The sequence below is a fragment of the Saccostrea cucullata genome, unplaced genomic scaffold (assembly GCF_032062105.1).
Source record: "Saccostrea cucullata isolate Sc308-1 unplaced genomic scaffold, CSIRO_AGI_Scuc_v1 ctg8417, whole genome shotgun sequence".
Taxonomy (NCBI): Eukaryota; Metazoa; Mollusca; class Bivalvia; order Ostreida; family Ostreidae; genus Saccostrea; species Saccostrea cuccullata.
In genome coordinates this window covers 1-20,132 of record NW_026938984.1, presented here as the reverse complement: position 1 = coordinate 20,132, position 20,132 = coordinate 1, and the positions used below count along the sequence as shown (strand labels likewise).

At 31.6% G+C, this 20,132-nt stretch overlaps 1 protein-coding gene and 1 long non-coding RNA gene across 2 annotated transcripts in view; one reads left to right on the top strand and one right to left on the bottom strand.

The window, feature by feature from the left end:
- The window catches only part of LOC134251988 (uncharacterized), a 43,172-nt gene extending 30,283 nt beyond the window's left edge, over positions 1 to 12,889 (top strand). The window contains exons 10-14 of the mRNA XM_062734391.1: positions 5,626 to 6,789; positions 7,655 to 7,748; positions 8,704 to 8,883; positions 11,612 to 11,859; positions 12,513 to 12,889. Coding sequence (XP_062590375.1) covers positions 5,626 to 6,789; positions 7,655 to 7,748; positions 8,704 to 8,883; positions 11,612 to 11,859; positions 12,513 to 12,566 — 1,740 coding nt within the window. The 3' untranslated portion in view covers positions 12,567 to 12,889. The remainder of the gene's footprint in view (positions 1 to 5,625; positions 6,790 to 7,654; positions 7,749 to 8,703; positions 8,884 to 11,611; positions 11,860 to 12,512) is intronic.
- Positions 2,720 to 4,597, bottom strand: LOC134251987 (uncharacterized). The gene is made up of 3 exons (XR_009988871.1): positions 4,277 to 4,597; positions 4,102 to 4,180; positions 2,720 to 3,697 (listed from the first exon to the last, which is right to left on the bottom strand). It is a non-coding gene; the product is annotated as an uncharacterized LOC134251987 (long non-coding RNA).
- Positions 12,890 to 20,132: the final 7,243 nt, after the last annotated feature.

Genomic DNA, 20,132 nt, shown 5'->3' with positions numbered 1-20,132 from the left:
CAAACACTTAAGAAACTTTTGATTTCATCCCCAGTATTGTCATACCCAAATTGTCATGATACATTCATACTCGATACGGACGCTTCGAACGACGGAATTGGCGCCGTACTTTCACAAATTCAAAACGGCGAAGAAAGAGTCATTGCGTACGGCAGCAAAACATTATCTAAAACCCAACGCCGTTATTGTACGACCTATCGGGAGTTGCTAGCAGTAGTCGTTTTTGTTAAACAATTCAAACACTACCTATCGGGTAGAAAGTTTTTACTTCGTACTGACCATTCGTCCTTAAAATGGCTTCGTAATTTTAAGGAACCCGAGGGTATGATAGCCAGATGGATATCAGTGCTTGATACTTATGATTTTGAGATACAGCACCGTAAAGGCTCTTTGCACATAAATGCGGATGCTATGTCTAGAAAGCCCAGACGTAGATGCCGTCAAGAAAACTGCGAATGCACCATTTCTACTGTAAATGCGATACAGTCTAAAAAATCAAATCATAAGACTCGCGACGTAACAACTAACTGGTTAGATAAGTGGTCTGATGACTATGTGTCAAAACTTCAACAAAATGACCCTTCTCTAAAAACCATGAGTGAAATTATAAATAGCGGTACAAATGTTTTAGATCCGGTTTATAGGACCAATCCTGAAATTCGACAATTATGGAATTTGAAAGATACTCTTGTATCAAAAGATGGTATTTTATATCGTCAATGGTTCAGTATTCTGGAAAATATCCATAAATTATTATTAGTGGTACCCAAGTCCATAAGAAAAGAGATTATGTATCAATTACACAATCAACGTGTAGCGGGACATTTGGGTCGCGACAAAACTTTAGCTTCTATACGCGCTAGATTTTACTGGCCTGGTATGTCATCTGATGTAGAGAGATGGTGTCAAAATTGCACTGTGTGTGCACGGCGTAAACCAGGACCAGGTCCAGGCAAATCCCCGATGCAGCATTGCCCCGCATACCGACCATTACAATGCATTGCCATTGATATAATGGGCCCTTTACCCATGACAGAAAAACATAATGAGTATATAATGGTCATAGGCGATTATTTTACCAAATGGAAAGAAGCTTTTGCTCTACAAAACCATACTGCACAGACAGTTGCAGATGTCCTAATAAACGAATTTATATGTCGCTATGGTACCCCATACCGTATTCACACTGATCAAGGCAGAGAATTTGAGTCTCAATTGTTTTCTGAATTATGTGAAAAATTTGACATATATAAAACCCGAACTACTCCTTACCGGCCTCAATCAGATGGCATGGTGGAACGATTTAATCGTACCTTACAGCAAATGCTTTCCTTATTTGTCAATAAACATAGAAATGACTGGGATGACCATCTGCCCTATGTTATGATGGCCTATCGTGCCTCTCTTCATGAAAGTACAAAATGTTCTCCAAATTTATTAATGTTAGGACGTGAAATAGACTTCCCTATTGACATAATTGCTGGTAACCCACCAAATTATGAAGAATCATGCATCAATGAATACATTGAATTCGTAAAAGAAGCTATGTCTTCTGCATTTCAGCATGCTGGAGAAAGTCTTGAAAGTAGCTTTAAGCGTCAGAAAAAATATCATGATCAGAATATAAAACACAGAACTTTCAATGAAGGTGACCTAGTTTGGAGGTGGTATCCTCCTTGGGCAAAGCAAAAGTTAGGGTTAGGATGGCGTGGTCCATATAAAGTCAAAAGAAAAATCAGTAATGTCACATATCAAATACAGTGTTGTAATGCAGATGTTTTAGTTGTGGTTCATGTTGACCACCTTAAACCCTATTTGTCGGATGAGTCAGATTTATCAAATTATGAGTTTTACAATACCTTTGAGGTACAGACCGAGTATGACTCGAGTAGTGAATCACAAGAAATTATGACAAACGAACAAGAATCCTACAGGGAATGTTCCCAACACACAAGACATGGTCGTAGAATTAAACCTCCCACTCGTTTTTCACCATAAATTACAGTGTACATAACTAGGCACTTGCATGTGAATTGCATTAAATTTTCAGTTGATTATTGTTATACTAACATATCATTTTATCATGGCATATTCATTTCTCATCTTCACCCTCATTATTTGTTATGTGATAATACAGAGATGGAAAATTGAGTCTTTGAGACTAATCACTCGAAGAAATTATAACTTAAAGTTAAGATATATGAATTCATACACTCACCCTTTGAGGTCGTTTTTGTAAACAAGGGTACATGTATAAATAGTTACAAGTATACTCATGTACATGATATTGTATTCATGCATGGAGTAATTCAAGTTATTGTTTCGAAGTACAGTAGGTCCTAGTACCTGAGTCATGACTGATATATTTCAGTGTAGCATAGTGATCAGATTATTGCAATCTGTGTGCTTATACATACATAATATTTGCTATATTTGTTTGAACATAGGTTTGCTATTTTACAGTTATTGTATACTAAATAGCTTGATGCCTACATAATTATACAGTTATTGCATACTGAATAGTAAAAGTTATTGTATACTGACTAGTTACAGTTATTGTATACTGACTAGTTAGTTACCTACATATAGGAACTGATTGATGAGAAGAGACGAGATATATTCTCGACATTGAGTAAAATATATGACCTGTTGTGACTTGTCATTGTGACATTTTAGAAAGGTCCGAGTGTATGCCATTCATAGATTTTTCCTTTGGGGTTATACATTTTGTTCACAGAAAATTTTGTTAAAGAAAATATACAATACACTTTATTAGTGTTAACATATACTTAACATGGTAAGCAACATGTTTGCTATTTCCTCAAACTATGTGTTTATTTATTTACAGTTTCATTTGGATCATCCTTACAACATTTTCATCATCATCATCATTATCATCATCGTTTGATCCCATCCTTATCATCGTTTTCATCACCACCACTTTATATAGTCATGTCAATTATGGACACTGATGTCCTTGACCTTTTGGTCCACGATGAGGATCTTGCGGAACTTCTGGAATCTTCATCCTGCCCCTTTGAGTTCCATTCTGGAATGAATTGTCCTGTAGTGTCCTGTGGCTTTACCTCCTTTACCACCAGGAAGAGTTATGCCAGGCACTGGGAGACGAAGCACAAGCCCCATCATGTTATTTTCCATTGTTCCATCCCAGGATGTAAATCTACTTGCAAGAGAAAGACAGATATGCGTTTCCACCTCCGCAGTATTCATCACTTGTCCCAGCTGCCTCTAGAAAATCATCTCCAGCTGTGTCGACATGAACTCAAACCAAATAGTAATTACATTGATCCTGGCAGTTTGAAATTTGTTTCTCGTCTCCCAGTGGCTCCGATCACCAGCACCCTGGAATCTGCTCCGCCACAGGCACCTGCGACCTCATCTGCTTCTTCCGTAAGTTCCTCTACCATCAGTTCATCCTGTCTGCCATCCGCCACATCATCCGCTATCATTTCATCAGTTCAGCCATCCATCTTTGCTCCATTGCTGCCTTCATACGATGTTACACCATCCGTTGTGTCGTCTGAGACCTTGCCATCCACTTTGCCTTTCAAGTTCGGGTCATCTGAAATTCCTTCGTGTCCGCCAGTTGCTCAGCCAGACGTTCCTCCTGTACACACTACAGCCGCGACCGCGAGCCAGACCGAGGATTACGCATTCCTTTCCTTACATTCCGTCCCTGTGGAGAAAACAGATCTTGAACAGTTTGTATTCAATATTGATGTTGAAATTGATCGTTTAATTAAATTAAAAGAAATAGCTAATGCAAGATTGAATGAGAGGAGTGAGCTTTTGCATGAGAGAGAGTTGAGACGAGAGTTGGAGAGAGAGAACAGGAGACTGAGGAGTGAGATCGACAGTTTGAAAAGGGGTGAGAGTGAGCGTGAGAATGCATATTTTTCTAGAGATGAGCGTTTGGAGATGGTTGAGAGTGCGAACGGCAGTTTGAATTGTTATAGGAGAAATAGTACTAGCTTGTCTAACCGTCTTGGTAAAAAAGTTGTTCTAGAGCCTTACAGGATTTTTGAAGAATAAATGTTGGTTTTTGTTTTTATATATGTATGTCACCTCAACTTATCTTACCATTTGTCATTCATCATCATCTTCATGTTTTCATTATTCCATTTTCATGTCCATCTTCATATTTTCTTCCTGTGTTTTCCTGAAATTATATATATATACATGTACAGTGAGCTATCGGAGAATTCATTATATATTCTCTTTGCATTATCATTTCATATTCATATTTCATATTTACCTTGATGTTGGCCGGACTTTTCTCGTTCCACATTTTACGTTATTCACGTTTTCTCTACCTTAATTCCGCCAGTGTGTCAGTGACTTTATTTCCGGTGATTCCGATTTAGACAGTCGTACCGTGTCTATATGTGCATGGACAGTTTGCACGAGGTTGTGTCGAGAACTATAGTTATAGTTTTAACAAATTATTTATTTGTCATTTGAATTTGTGCTTAAAATTTGAAGACAATGTTGTGATTAGTATTATTTTCTATTGTATGTATACCTGAATATATATGTACAGATAAATAGTATACAAGTATGTGTATTAATATTATGTGACAATGTGTTGATAGTTGATACAGAGATATGACATATGTGCATATTGTTATAGAATTTAACCTTATGTGATATAATTTATTACATAGATATCTGTTGTTTTGTAATATAATGTTGTTGTGGATTAACTTAAATTGTTGATTGTTTTAACTAATTGAGCGAGTATCTGAGTATATATGCAGTATGTATCCATTATGTATAATTACAAATGTACTCTTCATATTTTTGAGAGAGAGACTTGAGTGATGTATTTATTTGCATATTTGTTATTTAATATATTGATGATATAGTCATGCATACTTTATATCTTGAGACTTATGTCTTCTACATAAGGTCTTAAGGTGGGGGGAATGTAGTGGAGTCGTATATTTTAATTAGAGTTATCTCTCTTGGATCTTGGATGGGGTGCGCGGTTGTCATTGACAACCGGTGCCACCGTCTGGGATCCGGGCGTTTCCGTTCCGCGTCCCTAATCAGTTCGTTCTTTTTAACTACCAGACTTAGACGTTTTTAGGAGTTTGTCTCCAATTTATTTATTTATCTACATATTTATATTGTTACCGTAATATTATTTGGTCAATTCCGATTGCTGAAGTGCTGACACTATCTATAAAGGTAAATACTCGACTACATTTCCCTTGCATTTCATTGTTTACTTGAATATTGTTTTGTTATTTGTTGATTAATAAAATACTATTTATTAAATAAATCAAAGTCATCTATCATATCTGAATAATCGTTATTGTTCTTTATTGTTTACGATCTAGATCTAGTATCTCGTGATAATCCGGGATAATTTTAAGTGGACTTTATTACAGACCACTGTTACAATAGAAATGCACCTATCAGGAAAAATCGAATTCTTCTTAAAAATATAACTGGAAACAAAATGATTATTAATCATGAACATACTGATCACCCACAATCCACCCACACATGGACCTATTTTTAGTTTGTTTAAGGCAGTATTTCATATTTACAAAGACTGCTAGCCTAATTCTTTAATACCCAATTACTCTTCTTTACCAGGAGAAAGAGAAGTTTTTCCGTGAGATATGGACGAGCTTGGAAACAAAGGATGCGTCTCTGCAAAGGCATTTTGACAGGAAAAGGATGTTTGCCGTTGGATTCCATGAGAATCAATGTATTGAAAAAATCAAGCTGTCAGTTGTTGATGTTGTCCAAAAACTTGATCACTGGGGTGAAAAACTTCCGCACTCCTGGGCTATGTTTGAAAACTTCTTCCAGGAAAAGAAGAACCTTAAAATCATCAAGAAAGAGACACTTTTGGCTTTCAATGAAGCATTGCCACAAGAATTGAAGTTGGGAACACAAGAAGATACTAACATCATGCTGCAGTTTTTCCATGACATCAGAGAAATTTTACACTTTGACCAAGAATACCTCGGAGGAATCATAATTCTTGATGTTCAATGGTTTGCAGATGCGTTCAAAAATGTCATTACAGATAAAAATCATGCAGCAGAGGATTTATTTAAGCTTGCATCACAATGGAACAAATTTAATGAAACAGGAGAACTGAGTGACACACTGCTGTCTGCGATATGGGAAATGAACAACAATGGGTACCTTGAACACAAAGATGATATCATGCGCTACATGGAGAAGCTCGGACTCCTGGCTAAAATGGATGACAAAAAATGGTATGTCCCCTGTATGAACAAGAAACCATTTCCAGTGGAATGCTTTACATCCTACCCTGCATCATCTATACTCTGCTACGTGTTTGATGCTCTTCCTGCTGGAATTTTCCAGCGCCTGGTAGCTATTTGCATGCAAATACCTTGGAAACTTAATTCAAGTCGTGATGAAGTATGCATTTACCAGACAGTAGCTGTGTTTCATTTTGAGGGCCATAACATTCTAATTGGTATGACACAAACAGACATTCATTTACAAGTGTTTGTAATTGAAGGAGAAGTCGATAAATCTATATGTCAACAAATAAAGCACAAAATTGACAATATACTGAACATTCTTTCCGAAACATTTCATGCAGACTCTAAATTTGTTGTTGCTTTCAAATGCAAAGCTACGGGATTCTGTGATAACAAAAAAAGTTCTGTGATCAATGAATCAGAATTTATAAAACCTACTTTTCAGTGTCCTTCCTGTCCAATTGGGAGAAAGCATACCATCAACTCAAAGGATATCAAGAAATATTGGATACAGGTATTTAATTTTAATAGTTGCTTTTTTCAAAAGAGAAAAAAGGAAATTTAAATAGAATATTTAATATATCTTGGCTACCTGACTCCTATTTGAACTTAAAAGTCTTCAGTTATTTCAATTACACCTCAGGAACTTTTTGTAAAGACCATCATTCAAAAAAGCTGTTGAATAAGTGTTTCAAAAATGATTAATACAAGGTTACGATGAAAGTTTTAAATCCGAAGAAAAAGAGGATTTAATTTTTACAAAAAAATGTTTAAAAGGGTTACATATAGATATTATGAACTTGAAATTGAAGAAGGAAATGCAATTTAAAATTTATAGAGAGTAAAAGCGAGTTGTTTAATTAATTTAAATTTCTAAAATAAAAGAATTGGGTAAAATTTGAATTATAATTCACATTGGGGTATAAAAATTCTTTAAAGGTTGATTTTAATAAGAAGGTTGTCGTAGCGTTTCAGAGAAATATAAACAACATTATTGTGCAACATCTAGTTATACTTGTTCAAAAAATAATTCCAATAGTTTTTTGGGAAGGGGGGGGGGACTGAAAACAATGTAGTTTTGCTTCATCTTAGCTATAATCAGAGTTTATAAATGTATGTGTTGTTTTTCGAAAGTATCGAGAACTGCAGGTCTACAGCAGCAATGAAACTTGTCATTTCACTGAAACACGTCAGATTGTTTTTACTGAAACAATCATTTGTATTGTAAATTACATATAATGTTAGAGTTAACAATTGTTTGTATTATATCGTTTCACTGCTGTGCATTCAGGAAATTTTGTTTGTAGCATTATTAAATCTTAAATGATCATTCATAATGAGGACACACCAGTTTTAGTGTCATTATTTCCATGTTAAAGGTACACGATGATGAAGCTGAGCCCACTGAAGATAAAGGTATAAATAAAGGTTCACTGTCGGGGAGTTCTGGATCAAGTGAGTCACATCATAAAGGTATCTCATCTTAATTGTCAGATCAAATTTATTGTTCATTTCACATTATTCTCGACTTTACGCAGCACAAACAAAACAATTTCATTGAGTATAAGTTGCGAGTGACATTAAATAAATGGTGCCTGTTTTGGAGGGTAACAGTTGAAAATGACACCCCTTCAAAAAAACATTGTCAACCTCCGCGTCAGCGGAGGCTGACAATGGTTTTTTGAAGGGGTGTCATTTTCAACTGTTACCCTCCAAAACAGGCATCATTTATTTTATCATACTGAATTTCTTCCTGATTTAGAATGATCAGCAAACGATCGTCGATCGTTTGTACGATCACTTTTAGAAAGCTTTCAAACTGCGCGCTACCTCGAAAAAGATTTACTGACCTCTTTATTGTTTATTTGATACACTAAGAGTCCTTTTTCATCTAAAGTGTCGGTATTTCTGCACTCGCAAGCATGTTTCGTATGTCTTTTGATGCGCATAATTTCCACGCATGTGTTATTCGTTGTCACGTGTGTTGCTAAGGTAATAGAACGGATTGTTAACTGCGCCTAAACTAATCAGATAAGGCATTATTATTTCCATTTCAAACTTCACACTGCATTGGATTATGGATGAATCCATTGAAATTAAATTACGTTTCAGACCCAATGACCCTAACTTAATTTTTTGTGTATCCTCTATACATATTAATATGCGGGTTTGAATGAAAATCAGCATTAAACAATTACCTGAAAAAAAGCTTCAAGAACAATCTTCTTCTGATCATTGATCAGAAGTATTTATAAAAGGAGCAGGTACTGCTTTATTTTGTCTTGAAAGATTTAGTAAATTTTTTTTTTATTCGACATGTTGGAAAAAGTATTGTAATGATTTCTTTTTTTTTCATTTACAATAATCATGGTGATTATATTTACTATATTGTCATTAATCAACATACGGATATATTTCTGTTATATAGATAATTTTGCCAAGATATTAAAGTTGTTACAAGTTGGAACTGATGCAGTAAGAATCTGCTTTGATAAATTCTTCCCTAAAGAGAATTTAGAGAAGACTCTGAAAGAAAATGAAACAGACATGAGAAGAGGACAGTTTCGATTCCAACCACCTCAACTGGAGATCCTTTTTCCTCAACAAGGTAAAATGGTTTTCTTTCTAAACGTTATGCTTCTTAAAATATTTTATGATATAAAGAAATATAAAAGTCTCTAAAATAATTATTTTTTGATATAAAGAAATTCGGTACTATGCACTACATAATGTTTTTTCCTTTAACATTATCATATTCCCTCAAACTATTTCATTTTTCTAAAACCAGGAAAATTTTGCGCTAAAAATTAATAATTTTACAGAATTCAACTAATCACTTATGAACCTCTTATTCCATTTAAAAGATTCTTTTTGAAACAGCATTGGATAAAAGAATAAACAAAAAGTGTACAGAATATAAAAGTAATCGTGATAAGTCTACCAAAAAAAAAATTTCTTGATATCAAAACAAGAATGTGAAAGATTGTATAGACTTTAATTGGTAATTATGTGTAGAATGACCCAAATCAAACTATGATTGAGAAATATCTAATTATGACATAAATCAGTGGGATATCTTTGAACTTCAAGACACTGAATACATGTATTTCTACACCTGACAAAATTGCTAACGCTAATGATAGAACCTGGTTTATTAGGAATATTAATATAGTGTGAACTTGATAAAAAAAGTAATTTAGAAAAAGTATTTTTCAAAATATAATTTTCTTTGTAAAACAAACTTCCTGTAATTATCAGAAGCCATATTTGCTTTGTTCGATCTAAAGAAAGTACATAGAAGATCTTTTGGACTTATTCTGTAATGTTGATGTAAATATAAGTGTGTTGAATATTGGCTCAACCTACACCTCCTGTTAAATCCTTACTTAGGAACGATACCTTTAAAAAGAAGTTTCGATTCACAATAAATGATTGAAAACCTAAAGTCTGGTTACAATAGAAAAAGATAAAATCGTGTCTTTTCCATTATTGAAGAAAAAACTTTCAATTTCTTTTTTATATTTGTGTTCTCTCCATTTGTTCTCAGAATTGAAAACTCAGAAAAAAAATTACATCGTATGCGTCATTTTACGCTAAAAGAGCCTGTAAGCAGACAGGTTGGCGTCTGCAGAGGGTTACCTTAGAAAAATCTGTAAAAACTAAAAACTATAAAAAGCTTATGAATTCCAACCATGAACAATTGTTCCAAATAGATAAATAAACATAAAAATGTTAACTATAGAAAACCATGGCATTAAGTTAGCAGCATACAATAAGTTGAAAAATGTTCCACAAAATGGGTCAACCGGAAGTAGAGTGGATTTGGTATGGACACTAAGGTATCAGATGATTACTACGAGATATCAGATATTTGTCTATGACTGTTAGTTATTTGAATTTTAAATGTGTCACTACTCCTGTAGCAATCTCATAGACCCCTTTAGAGATCAGGAATTTCATATCTATGCAAAAATGGTGCGCAGTGCACAGCTGGAAATTGATTTGGTTTTCGGACAAGAAGGCCAAAGATTTTTTATGTTACCAAGACATTTGTCAATCCCACTTCTTTTGAAATAATGTCATATTATATACACTAGTACCGATCCGGCAAATGTTCAATCCAAGTGGTGCGTTGGCAATTTTGTCTAGTGTATAAACCATGGCAACATATGTTAGATCATGACTTCAGGTAATAACGCAAACTTTTCATGATTTATTTCTTTAAAAAGGAGTTTATATTGCATCGATATTTTGAGTAAAATTCCTCGAGCACAGGCCTGCTCATGCGTTGTAATATATAGAAAAACAATACTAATACAATGTGTAAATCTTGTTCAGGAGCTGACCTTTGCTCTATTAATTTTAGTAAAAATTAAACAAATTGTATTAATTTTTTTTCTGTAAAACAACATAAAGTCCAAATAGTTTGTGAAGTCATAGAAACAAAATTTTCAATAACCTAGTCTGAAACTATTATTTTTTTAAATGTAGATTTCTCGTACAATATATACAATACAGTGCATTTCAAAAAAATTTCAAAATATGACTTTTGTTGAAGCAAAAGATGCATATACCGCGTACTGATCTGGACAGTGGTTTCAATAGCAAATTTAATGTATTTTACTGTTCCCAAGGATAGAATATTAATTAAAACTGTTACAATACCGAAATAGTCATAATATTTCAACAACAACAAAATAATATCTAATGATTTGGATCATCTTTTTTTATTATGGTGTTGAAATAAATACATTATACGAAATGTTTAGCTTGGTGTCAATGTTTTTTTTTCTTTCAATAGAAAATTGTAAGTAACAAGAAAAACATTTAATCTTTTATGTGCTGAAAGTGAAATCATCTATGTAACAAATAGACATTTGATATACCACAGTTAAAGGAATTTTTCCCCCCAGTTTTATTTTTGCCCCTTTTGTCCTTAGCTCGGTTGGGCGAATTTTAAAAGGGACGAATTTCAAAGAATGCAGTATAATTTCTTAAACAAAACTGTGAATGGGAGAGTTTAGAATGGGGAAAGGTAGTTTGCATGCGTGAATGGGTGAAAAGAAAGCGGGGCGAAAATATATTGTTCAAAATTGTGATAAATCTTTATTGTGAAACAAGTTTAAAGCCATTTTGATCCATGTTTATGAATCTGAAAGATTAAGAGCTCCGATCGACAATTGTATTTTTGTATTTGATGAGCAAAAAATGTAAACAATTTGCTAGTGATTGTTAATTAAATAAAAAAAAATGATCGAGTGAAGAGGAAAACCATTATATCTATTCTATCCATATCAGAATTTTAACTTTAGCTAGGTGTAAATGATGTTTTGAAGGTGGATCCAACACAGGTGTATCATCTTTATCGATGGACGTCACCATCATGTATAAATTGTTGAGGAATATCTCTGGCATTGCTCCTCCTGGGAATGGATGGGGAAAAGAACCTAAAATACTGGACATCACAGAGAGTGACGACATTGAAAGAATCCGTTTGTATAGAAATAAATACAGCCATGATCCAGGGAGTAGCCCCGTAATGAGCGATGATGTTTTTAGCATAATCTGGGCTGATCTTTCTAAGGTGAGTTAAAGCAATAAACGTCGAGGGTTTTCTTGCTTTCCAACAGTCGATAAAATTTACATGAGACAATTTTATTGGTTGTGGGTCATCTGGACTGTAAACAGTTTATTTTTTCTTGGAGAGTAAGACTGGTCATTTATTAGCTGTTAGAGTTTAAGTAAAACATAATGCGACCATTTTTATATCTAGCAATAAAATGATTTTTAAGCATATATCTCTCAGAAGAAAATAGCTTGTGCAAATTAGTTTATTCAACAGAAACAATAACAAATTCAAAAGGGCTCAAAAAATGATATCAGCTTAAATCAACCCTTCCTTTTGAGCAAACAGGACTCAGTAGAAAATAAGAAAAAAGAAATTATACAAATTGAGCAATAACAAAATTCAAGGGGACATAAATCTATGTATGCTTAATTAAAACGATCTTTTTTTTACTGTATCTACATTAACTTTTGCAAAGTTCAATTATTTTCTCATTGATGCTATTTTTCTGTTTTGCTTCAAAAACTAGTTTTACAATGAAAGATATTTTTTTTTTAATAAACTGAGTTGATTAATGTGTTTGTTTATTTAATTATAATTATTAATGTTATAATTTTTGTTAACAAAACCAATGTTATACTTTATACAGGATTTGTCTCATTTCTTTTCAGGCCATTCTAAGACTAGGTGGTGATGTTTTGAAGAGAAGGATCAGTGAAATATAATTGAGTGGATAATAAAATTCACAATATTTACGAGACAACAACAAACATTTTTATGAGAAAAAAATAATGTTGTTCTCATGGTGATATTCAGTCACATTTATTGTAAACATTGTGCAATAATTTTTGGTGCTGATTTTTTTTTTTTTTTTTTTTTGACAAACAAGATATTCATTTTCCAATGACAACACAATGTTAAATACCCGTAATCATGGATATCAGTTCAATATTGAATTCAAATTTTTTACTAAAAAGCGGTATTTTATATTTTACTTATCCCTGGATTCTATTATATATATCTTTACATATTGCAATAAATTGTGCTTTTCCTCGGTAAGAAAATTTCATTTTCATCTTCATCGGTAAATGGTCCACATAAAAAACAATATTTTGGAATTTTTTTATTTTATTGAGACATTTATTCGTATTCTGCAAATAATTATGAAACGATATGTTTGTAAATGAATGTGGTGAGTACAACAGCCATTTGTTAAATAGGTTCTGGAAGCACCGAACCTATTTTATCGATTTTGGATCTCTGAGTGAAGGTGAACAAAAACCGAGAACTTTGTTTACAATGGGGCGAAAACCATCAAAATAATTACAATCTTTCAAAATCTTTTCTCCTAAACATCAGGCAGTTGAACTGTTGTAATAGTTGTAGACCCCATAATTATCATTGAGTCATCTTCCATTTTTTTGACAATTTCTATTCCCAGAAGCAGTGTTTCTGAAATAAGGATCTGGTTTTAATACATGTTATCAAATTGTGTACTGAAGAAATTCTTATAAAAATCTGCTCACCGTATATTTGGAAGAGAATTTAATTGGTCTCTGAAGTCTAAAAATACAGTCAATCCTGTGGTAAGAGACACCAACGGAGAAAGGAAAAATGTTTAATTGTGTATATGACAGGTAGTCTCTTAATACAAGTTACTTATCTTTGTCGGTGTTCAAACATAATATTCTTAAAATATTTAACATCAATATATAATTACTTATACAATGAATCACTGCTTTTTAAAATCACTTCTCAAATCTTAATTCTTGTATATCATGGGAGTAAAATCGCAAAGTATAGTGAAAAAATTGTGCTTATTATAAATCAAATATGAGTCATTTTGCTTACAGAGAAATTTTAAAATATATTAAGATATTTTAAACATCATAAAAATCTGTACCGATTTAAAAAAAAAAAAAAAAAAGAATGTTATTTGTTTTGACACAATGCGAATTGACGCAATGTTCAAATAACAGAATAAAGGAACAGAGCACACACAGCTACCAGCACATTTCAAAATAGAGATAATAGCTATACCTGTTTAAAATCTCATAATTGATCATGAAGAGGAAGTCGTTGGATTTTCTTCTAATTATTACTGTTCCCCTCATACTAGTACATTACTGTGTATACATGTGTCTAATACAGTATAATGTTGATGTAGCATTTCAATCTGGCAAACACATATCGATGATTAATTTGATGAGTTTTGAAAATAAGACCTTTAATTTTTAATGACAGCCATTTTTTTTATGTTCATGTATTTAAAAAAAATGATATCGGAATGTCAAATATTGAAATACTTTAGTACAACTCACTAAAATACTTTAGTTTAACTCACGATTTGAATTTAACCAAACTCTGAGGAAAAAACATTATTTTGTCAGGATTCTGCAGGTAGCCATACAGGAAACCTCAACAAACTCTGAGCAAAAACATATTAGATTGCAATGTATTGTATCTCAAGATATTTTTAAACAAAATATCAATTTTGCAGGATCTAGTCATAAGAGAGTACATTATCATATTTTGAATACAATATATTGACATTTAGCAAACAAATTTGAAAATCGGTATATGCATTATTTAAAATAACCTGTAACTAAGATTCATAAAACTGTATAATATTTTTGTGTCTTATTTACCTGTAACTAAGCCCCATAGAACTGTATAATATTTCTGTGTCTTACTTCCCTATTAATAAGATCCACAGAACTGTATAATATTTCTGTGTTTTATTTATCTGTAACTAAGATCCATAGCACTGTATAATATTTCTGTGTCTTATTACCTATAACTAATCCCCATAGAACTGTATTATTCTTTTGTGTCTTATTTACCTGTAACTAAGATCTATAGAACTGTATAATATTTCTGTGTCTTATTACCTATAACTAAGATCCATAGAACTGTGTAATATTTCTGTGTTTTATTACCTGTAACTAAGCCCCATAGAACTGTATAATTCTTTTGTGTATATTTACCTGTAACTTAGATCCATAGAACTGTATAATATTTCTGTGTCTTATTTACCTGTAACTAAGATCTATAGAAATGTATAATATTTATGTGTGTTATTTATCTGTGACTAAGCACCATAGAACTGTATAATATTTCTGTGTCTTATTTACCTGTAACAAAGCCTCATAGAAATGTATATTATTTCTGTGTCTTATTTACCTATAACTTAGATCCATAGAACAGTATAATATTTCTGTGTGTTATTTACCTATAACTAAGATCCATAGAACTGTATAATATTTCTGTGTCTTATTTACCTATAACTAAACCCAATTGACCTGTATAATATTTCATTGTCTTATTTACCCTGAAACTAAGATCCATAGAACTGTATAATATTTCTGTGTGTTATTTACCTATTACTAAGATCCATTGAAGTATATAATATTTCTGATATCTAATAGATCCTTGTCTTTAAACATTTCTGCATAAGAAGTCTTTCACAATTTTTCCTATAATTATATATTCTTAAGTGGCATCTGCTTTTTTGTCATAATTCATGCAAAAGATTCGTAAATCTAAAAGCTTGTTGTTTTTAAAGTGGATAGAATATTATCTACATCCCACACAGTCGTATGCATTCACCAATTTCTAAGAAAAGCTATAGATAATGATACAAGCTTTGCTTGAAGATAGAAGGTTCTTTGAAAAACTCCCTATTATCTTTTAGCAGATATTCATATATATCATTTAAAAACCAGGAACGTTTTTGGTCGTCTTCTTTGTTTTGTTTTTTGTTTTTGTTATTTGTGTTTATTTAATAACTTGACCACAAGAAGGATAACTCGTGCTTGTCTACTCCCCAACAAAAAATACTATAGTTAACTATAGTTAACTATAGTTTACTATAGTTTACTATAGTTTACTATAGTTAACTATAGAAAATCAAAGTGTCAAAGTTTACGTCAAAGTTTTTTCAAAGTGTCAAAGTTTTTGCCAAAGTTTTTCAAAGTGTCAAAGTTTACGTCAAAGTTTTTCAAAGTGTCAAAGTTTTCGCCAAAGTTTTTCAAAGTGTCAAAGTTTTCGCCAAAGTTTTTCAAAGTGTCAAAGTTTTCGCCAAAGTTTTTCAAAGTGTCAAAGTTTTCGATAAAGTTTTTAAAGTATCAAACTTTTCAATAAAGTTTTTCAAAGCATCCCAAGTTTTCGATAAAGTTTTTTAAATTTTCAAAGTTGGCGATAAAGTTTTTTAAAGTGTCAAAGTTGGCGATAAAGTTTTTCTATGTGTTAAAGTATCAAAGTTTTTGATAAAGTTTTTTAAATTTTCAAAGTTTTCGATATAGTTTTTAAAGTGTCAAAGTTTTTTATAAAGTTTTTCGAAGTGTTTAAGTATCCAAGTTTTCGACAAAGTTTTTCAAAGTGTTAAATTTATCGATAAAGTTTTTCAAAGTATCCAAGTTTTTGATTAAGTTTTACAAAGTATCAAAGACTTCGATAATGTTTTTCAAAGTGTCAAAGTTTTTGATAAAGTTTCTAAAAGAATCAAAGTTTTCGATAAAGTTTTTTAAAGTGTCAAAGTTTTCAATAAACTTTTTCAAAGTTTTAAAGCATCCAATTTTTCGATAAAGTTTTTCGAAGTATCCAATTTTTCGATAAAGTTTTTCGAAGTATCCAAGTTTTCGATAAAGTTTTTTAAAGTGTCAAAGTTTTCGCCAAAGTTTTTCAAAGTGTCAAAGTTTTCGCCAAAATTTTCAAAGTGTCAAATTTTCGTCAAAGTTTTTTAAAGTGTCAAAGTTTTCGCCAAAGTTTTTCAAAGTGTCAAAGTTTTCGCCAAAGTTTTTCAAAGTGTCAAAGTTTTTGCCAAAGTTTTTCAAAGTGTCAAAGTTTTCGTCAAAGTTTTTTCAAAGTGTCAAAGTTTTCGCCAAAGTTTTTCAAAGTATCAAAGTTTTTGCCAAAGTTTTTCAAAGTGTCAAAGTTTTCGTCAAAGTTTTTTCAAAGTGTCAAAGTTTTCGCCAAAGTTTTTCAAAGTATCAAAGTTTTCGTCAAAGTTTTTCAAAGTGTCAAAGTTATCGCTATAGTAAATCAAAGTTTTCAAAGTGTCAAAGTTATCACTATAGTTAACTATAGTAAACTATAGTTAACTATAGTATTTTTTTGTTAGGGCTGACTGCCCTGTTCCACTTATACGTAGATACAAATTAAGGACAGATGATACAAACAATTTTTTTCTTTGAAAAAGATTTAATATCATGTCACAGGTTTAGAAAAGTGGATGGTTCTTAGAATTTTTTACTCGGAAGAACTGGAAAGTGAAATAGACTTGGAAAATATTAGTAATATTTCAATAAAAAAACAAATATAGACAAATCACATTCAGTAAAGGTTTACAGGTGAAAACAAATTTCAGAATATGTTATCTTGGTGCTAAAAGTGTAATATAAACTTTAGAAAAATATACCAAGCCAAGTGAATTTTAGGAGGAAGATCAAAATGACAAAAAATTAGCAATATCACATAGGCTGATTTTTACCATTTAGCTTTTCCTAATAAAATTCACCTGGCTTGGTATATTTTTCTTAAGTTTATATTACACTTAAAGCACCATGTTAACATTCTGAAATTTGTTTTCACCTGTAAACCTTTACTGAATGTGATTTATTCTATATTTGTTTTTTCATTGAAATATTACTTATATTTCTAAGTCTTTTTCATATTCCAGTTCTTAGAAGAAAAAAATCGAAGAACCATCCACATTTCTTAATTTGTGACATGATATTATATCTTTTTCAAAGAAAAAAATTGTTTGTATCATCTGTCCTTAAGGTTGGTAAAATGATTTATTCAACAAAATTCCTTCCAAATTATTTCTTGGATAAAAACTACTATCCATTTTTTTAAAAAAAAATATCTTCCCGGTTTTTGTATAAATAATTTATTCATAAATCAATATATCTTTCCAATATATCTTATCAGTATTTTTTTAAATTCCACATAATCTTAGGAAATGTATTCATATAAATCATATTATTACAGGGATGTTGTTTTATTGACTAGTTTTACCACAGGAAGGATAACTCGTGCACGTCTTCTAAAAGGCCTGTCACTCTTATTTGTTTGTTAAAGTAGAAGCTATGTTCAATTTTATGAAAAAATATTCTCAGAGCTTTACTTCTGCATTAACATCAATTTTTTTTTAGATTTTATATAAAAAGAATTTTACACACTTATTAATTAATTGAGCCATGCATATACCACCCTGATTTCATTTTCATGGTACAGGTTATTTATGAACATAACAGATTCCTTCATTTGATTCAGATGAAGAAAGAAATGCATAGGCAGATTCCTACACATACATAAGCTATACATTGAATTAAATATCTGAATATATATAGCATAACAATAGGTTCCTACCTGTTAATAAACAAATGATAAATTTTATCGAACTCATTTATGTTATCAAATGTATGAATAAGTATATAATGAAAAGTTTACAACAGACTGTTTAGGCTAAGTTTGCTACCAGTTATTGAAGTAATCTTGTAGTTATTCAGGTAGGTTGGCAGGGGATTATCTTAGTTGAATTTATGTATAAAACACTAAAGTGATAAATTATATCAGGGACATAAAACTTTAAATCTTAAATAGCTACTCAGTTCAGTTAATCCCCATCCCTAAGGGAAGAGGTTGTAAAAAGTATACTTTTCATATGAAATGTAAAATGTATAAGTTATAAAATCTGCATGCCCACCCCATTACTACATGTATATATGGTAAACACTGCGTTGATTTATATTTTATAACTGCACAACCCTCAACTCATAAATTTAGGGTTATGATTCAGGGTTACCGTGAATGCATGATTTCAATTAAAAAATATTATTTTATTCTTTTCTAGAGTATGAATTGTGACAAACACACGAGTATTGTATGATAGGAAACCGGATAACAGTACTTAAATATTTTTGTGTCAGAGAAAAAGAACAAGGAAAATATTTATGGCAGTCGAGCCTCATTCTATATGTTCCTACTCAACTTTTTACATAAACATTTGTGAGCACTTTATATCTTTGATAACTACTTTTTCATGAATCTGATTAGATGTTTATATTTGTATTATTATTACCTTTGCCCTGTTTGTCTGTCTGCTTGATTGCATGTTTATTTTTTTATCTGTTTTTCTGTTAGTCTAGCTGATTTGATGTTTATATTTGTATCATCTTTTTATCTTATTACCTTTGAATGTATCTGGTTTGAAATAAATAAAAAATAATTTTTGTGTGAGCAGTTTGGTATATAATTTTATAACCCAGTAAAAGTAGATTTAAGGATATATAGCCATTGCCCTGTCTGTCTGTTTGTTTGATTGCCTGTTTTTTTTTTTTATTTGTTTGTCTTTGTCAATATCTTTTGATTCATTAAAGCTATTATTCTCATCCTTTACTTGTGTATTCCTTGTTAAAAGGTTTCTATGGATACTAACATCTTTGACCGGTTGACCTTGACTTAGGATCGAGTTTGACCAAGTTTTCAAGAATTCACAGAACTTCAACCTTGATCATACATTAAAAAATTGGGATTTGACTTTTATGATTTTTCTGTGATGTCATTATAAGCATTTTCAGCAATATCAGACTCCGCATCCTTCATTATTGAAGGCTTAATTGCGCTGCATTTTGAGAAAGACTGCGTTTTGATTTTGGAGTTTGAGCTTCTTTTAGCAAATTTAGATTTTTTGTAATTTTATCAGTTTTTAAGGGCTTTAATAATTTATATACAACCAGTAAATAGTTTTATTTTATAATGCAATGAATGTTATTTTTTTCCCACTATAAAGAATGAAAAATAAGTATTATTTAATTATATCGAACTCAACATACTCTCTTATCACGCCAAAAAGTGAATCCTGCCTAAAAAACTGCTTACACGGTATTTCCTATTTACAATCAAATATCGATGATGTATTCTGTAATTATTGCATATGGAACCTAAATTGAAAACCATATTTAAGGTTTATATATTTCAAACTGAATGGTATCAAAATATCAAATATTGAAATACATAAGTCTACAGTTTAAATATAATCATGATTAGATTACACAGAAAACTTTGTTATGTCATGCCTTGTTGTTTCCTGTCATTCATCCATGTTTCCTTGTAAGATCTCCACAAAATACTTCTTTCATAGTTTCTTCTTGATGAATGTTTGCCATGTTATCATCCTAGAGCATGCGAGATTTCAAATAATATTGCATCTAAAAGTGATGAAATTTTAATATCATCACCACAGTTGCTTAACAGTGGAGTGATCATTTACATAAGAAACACTA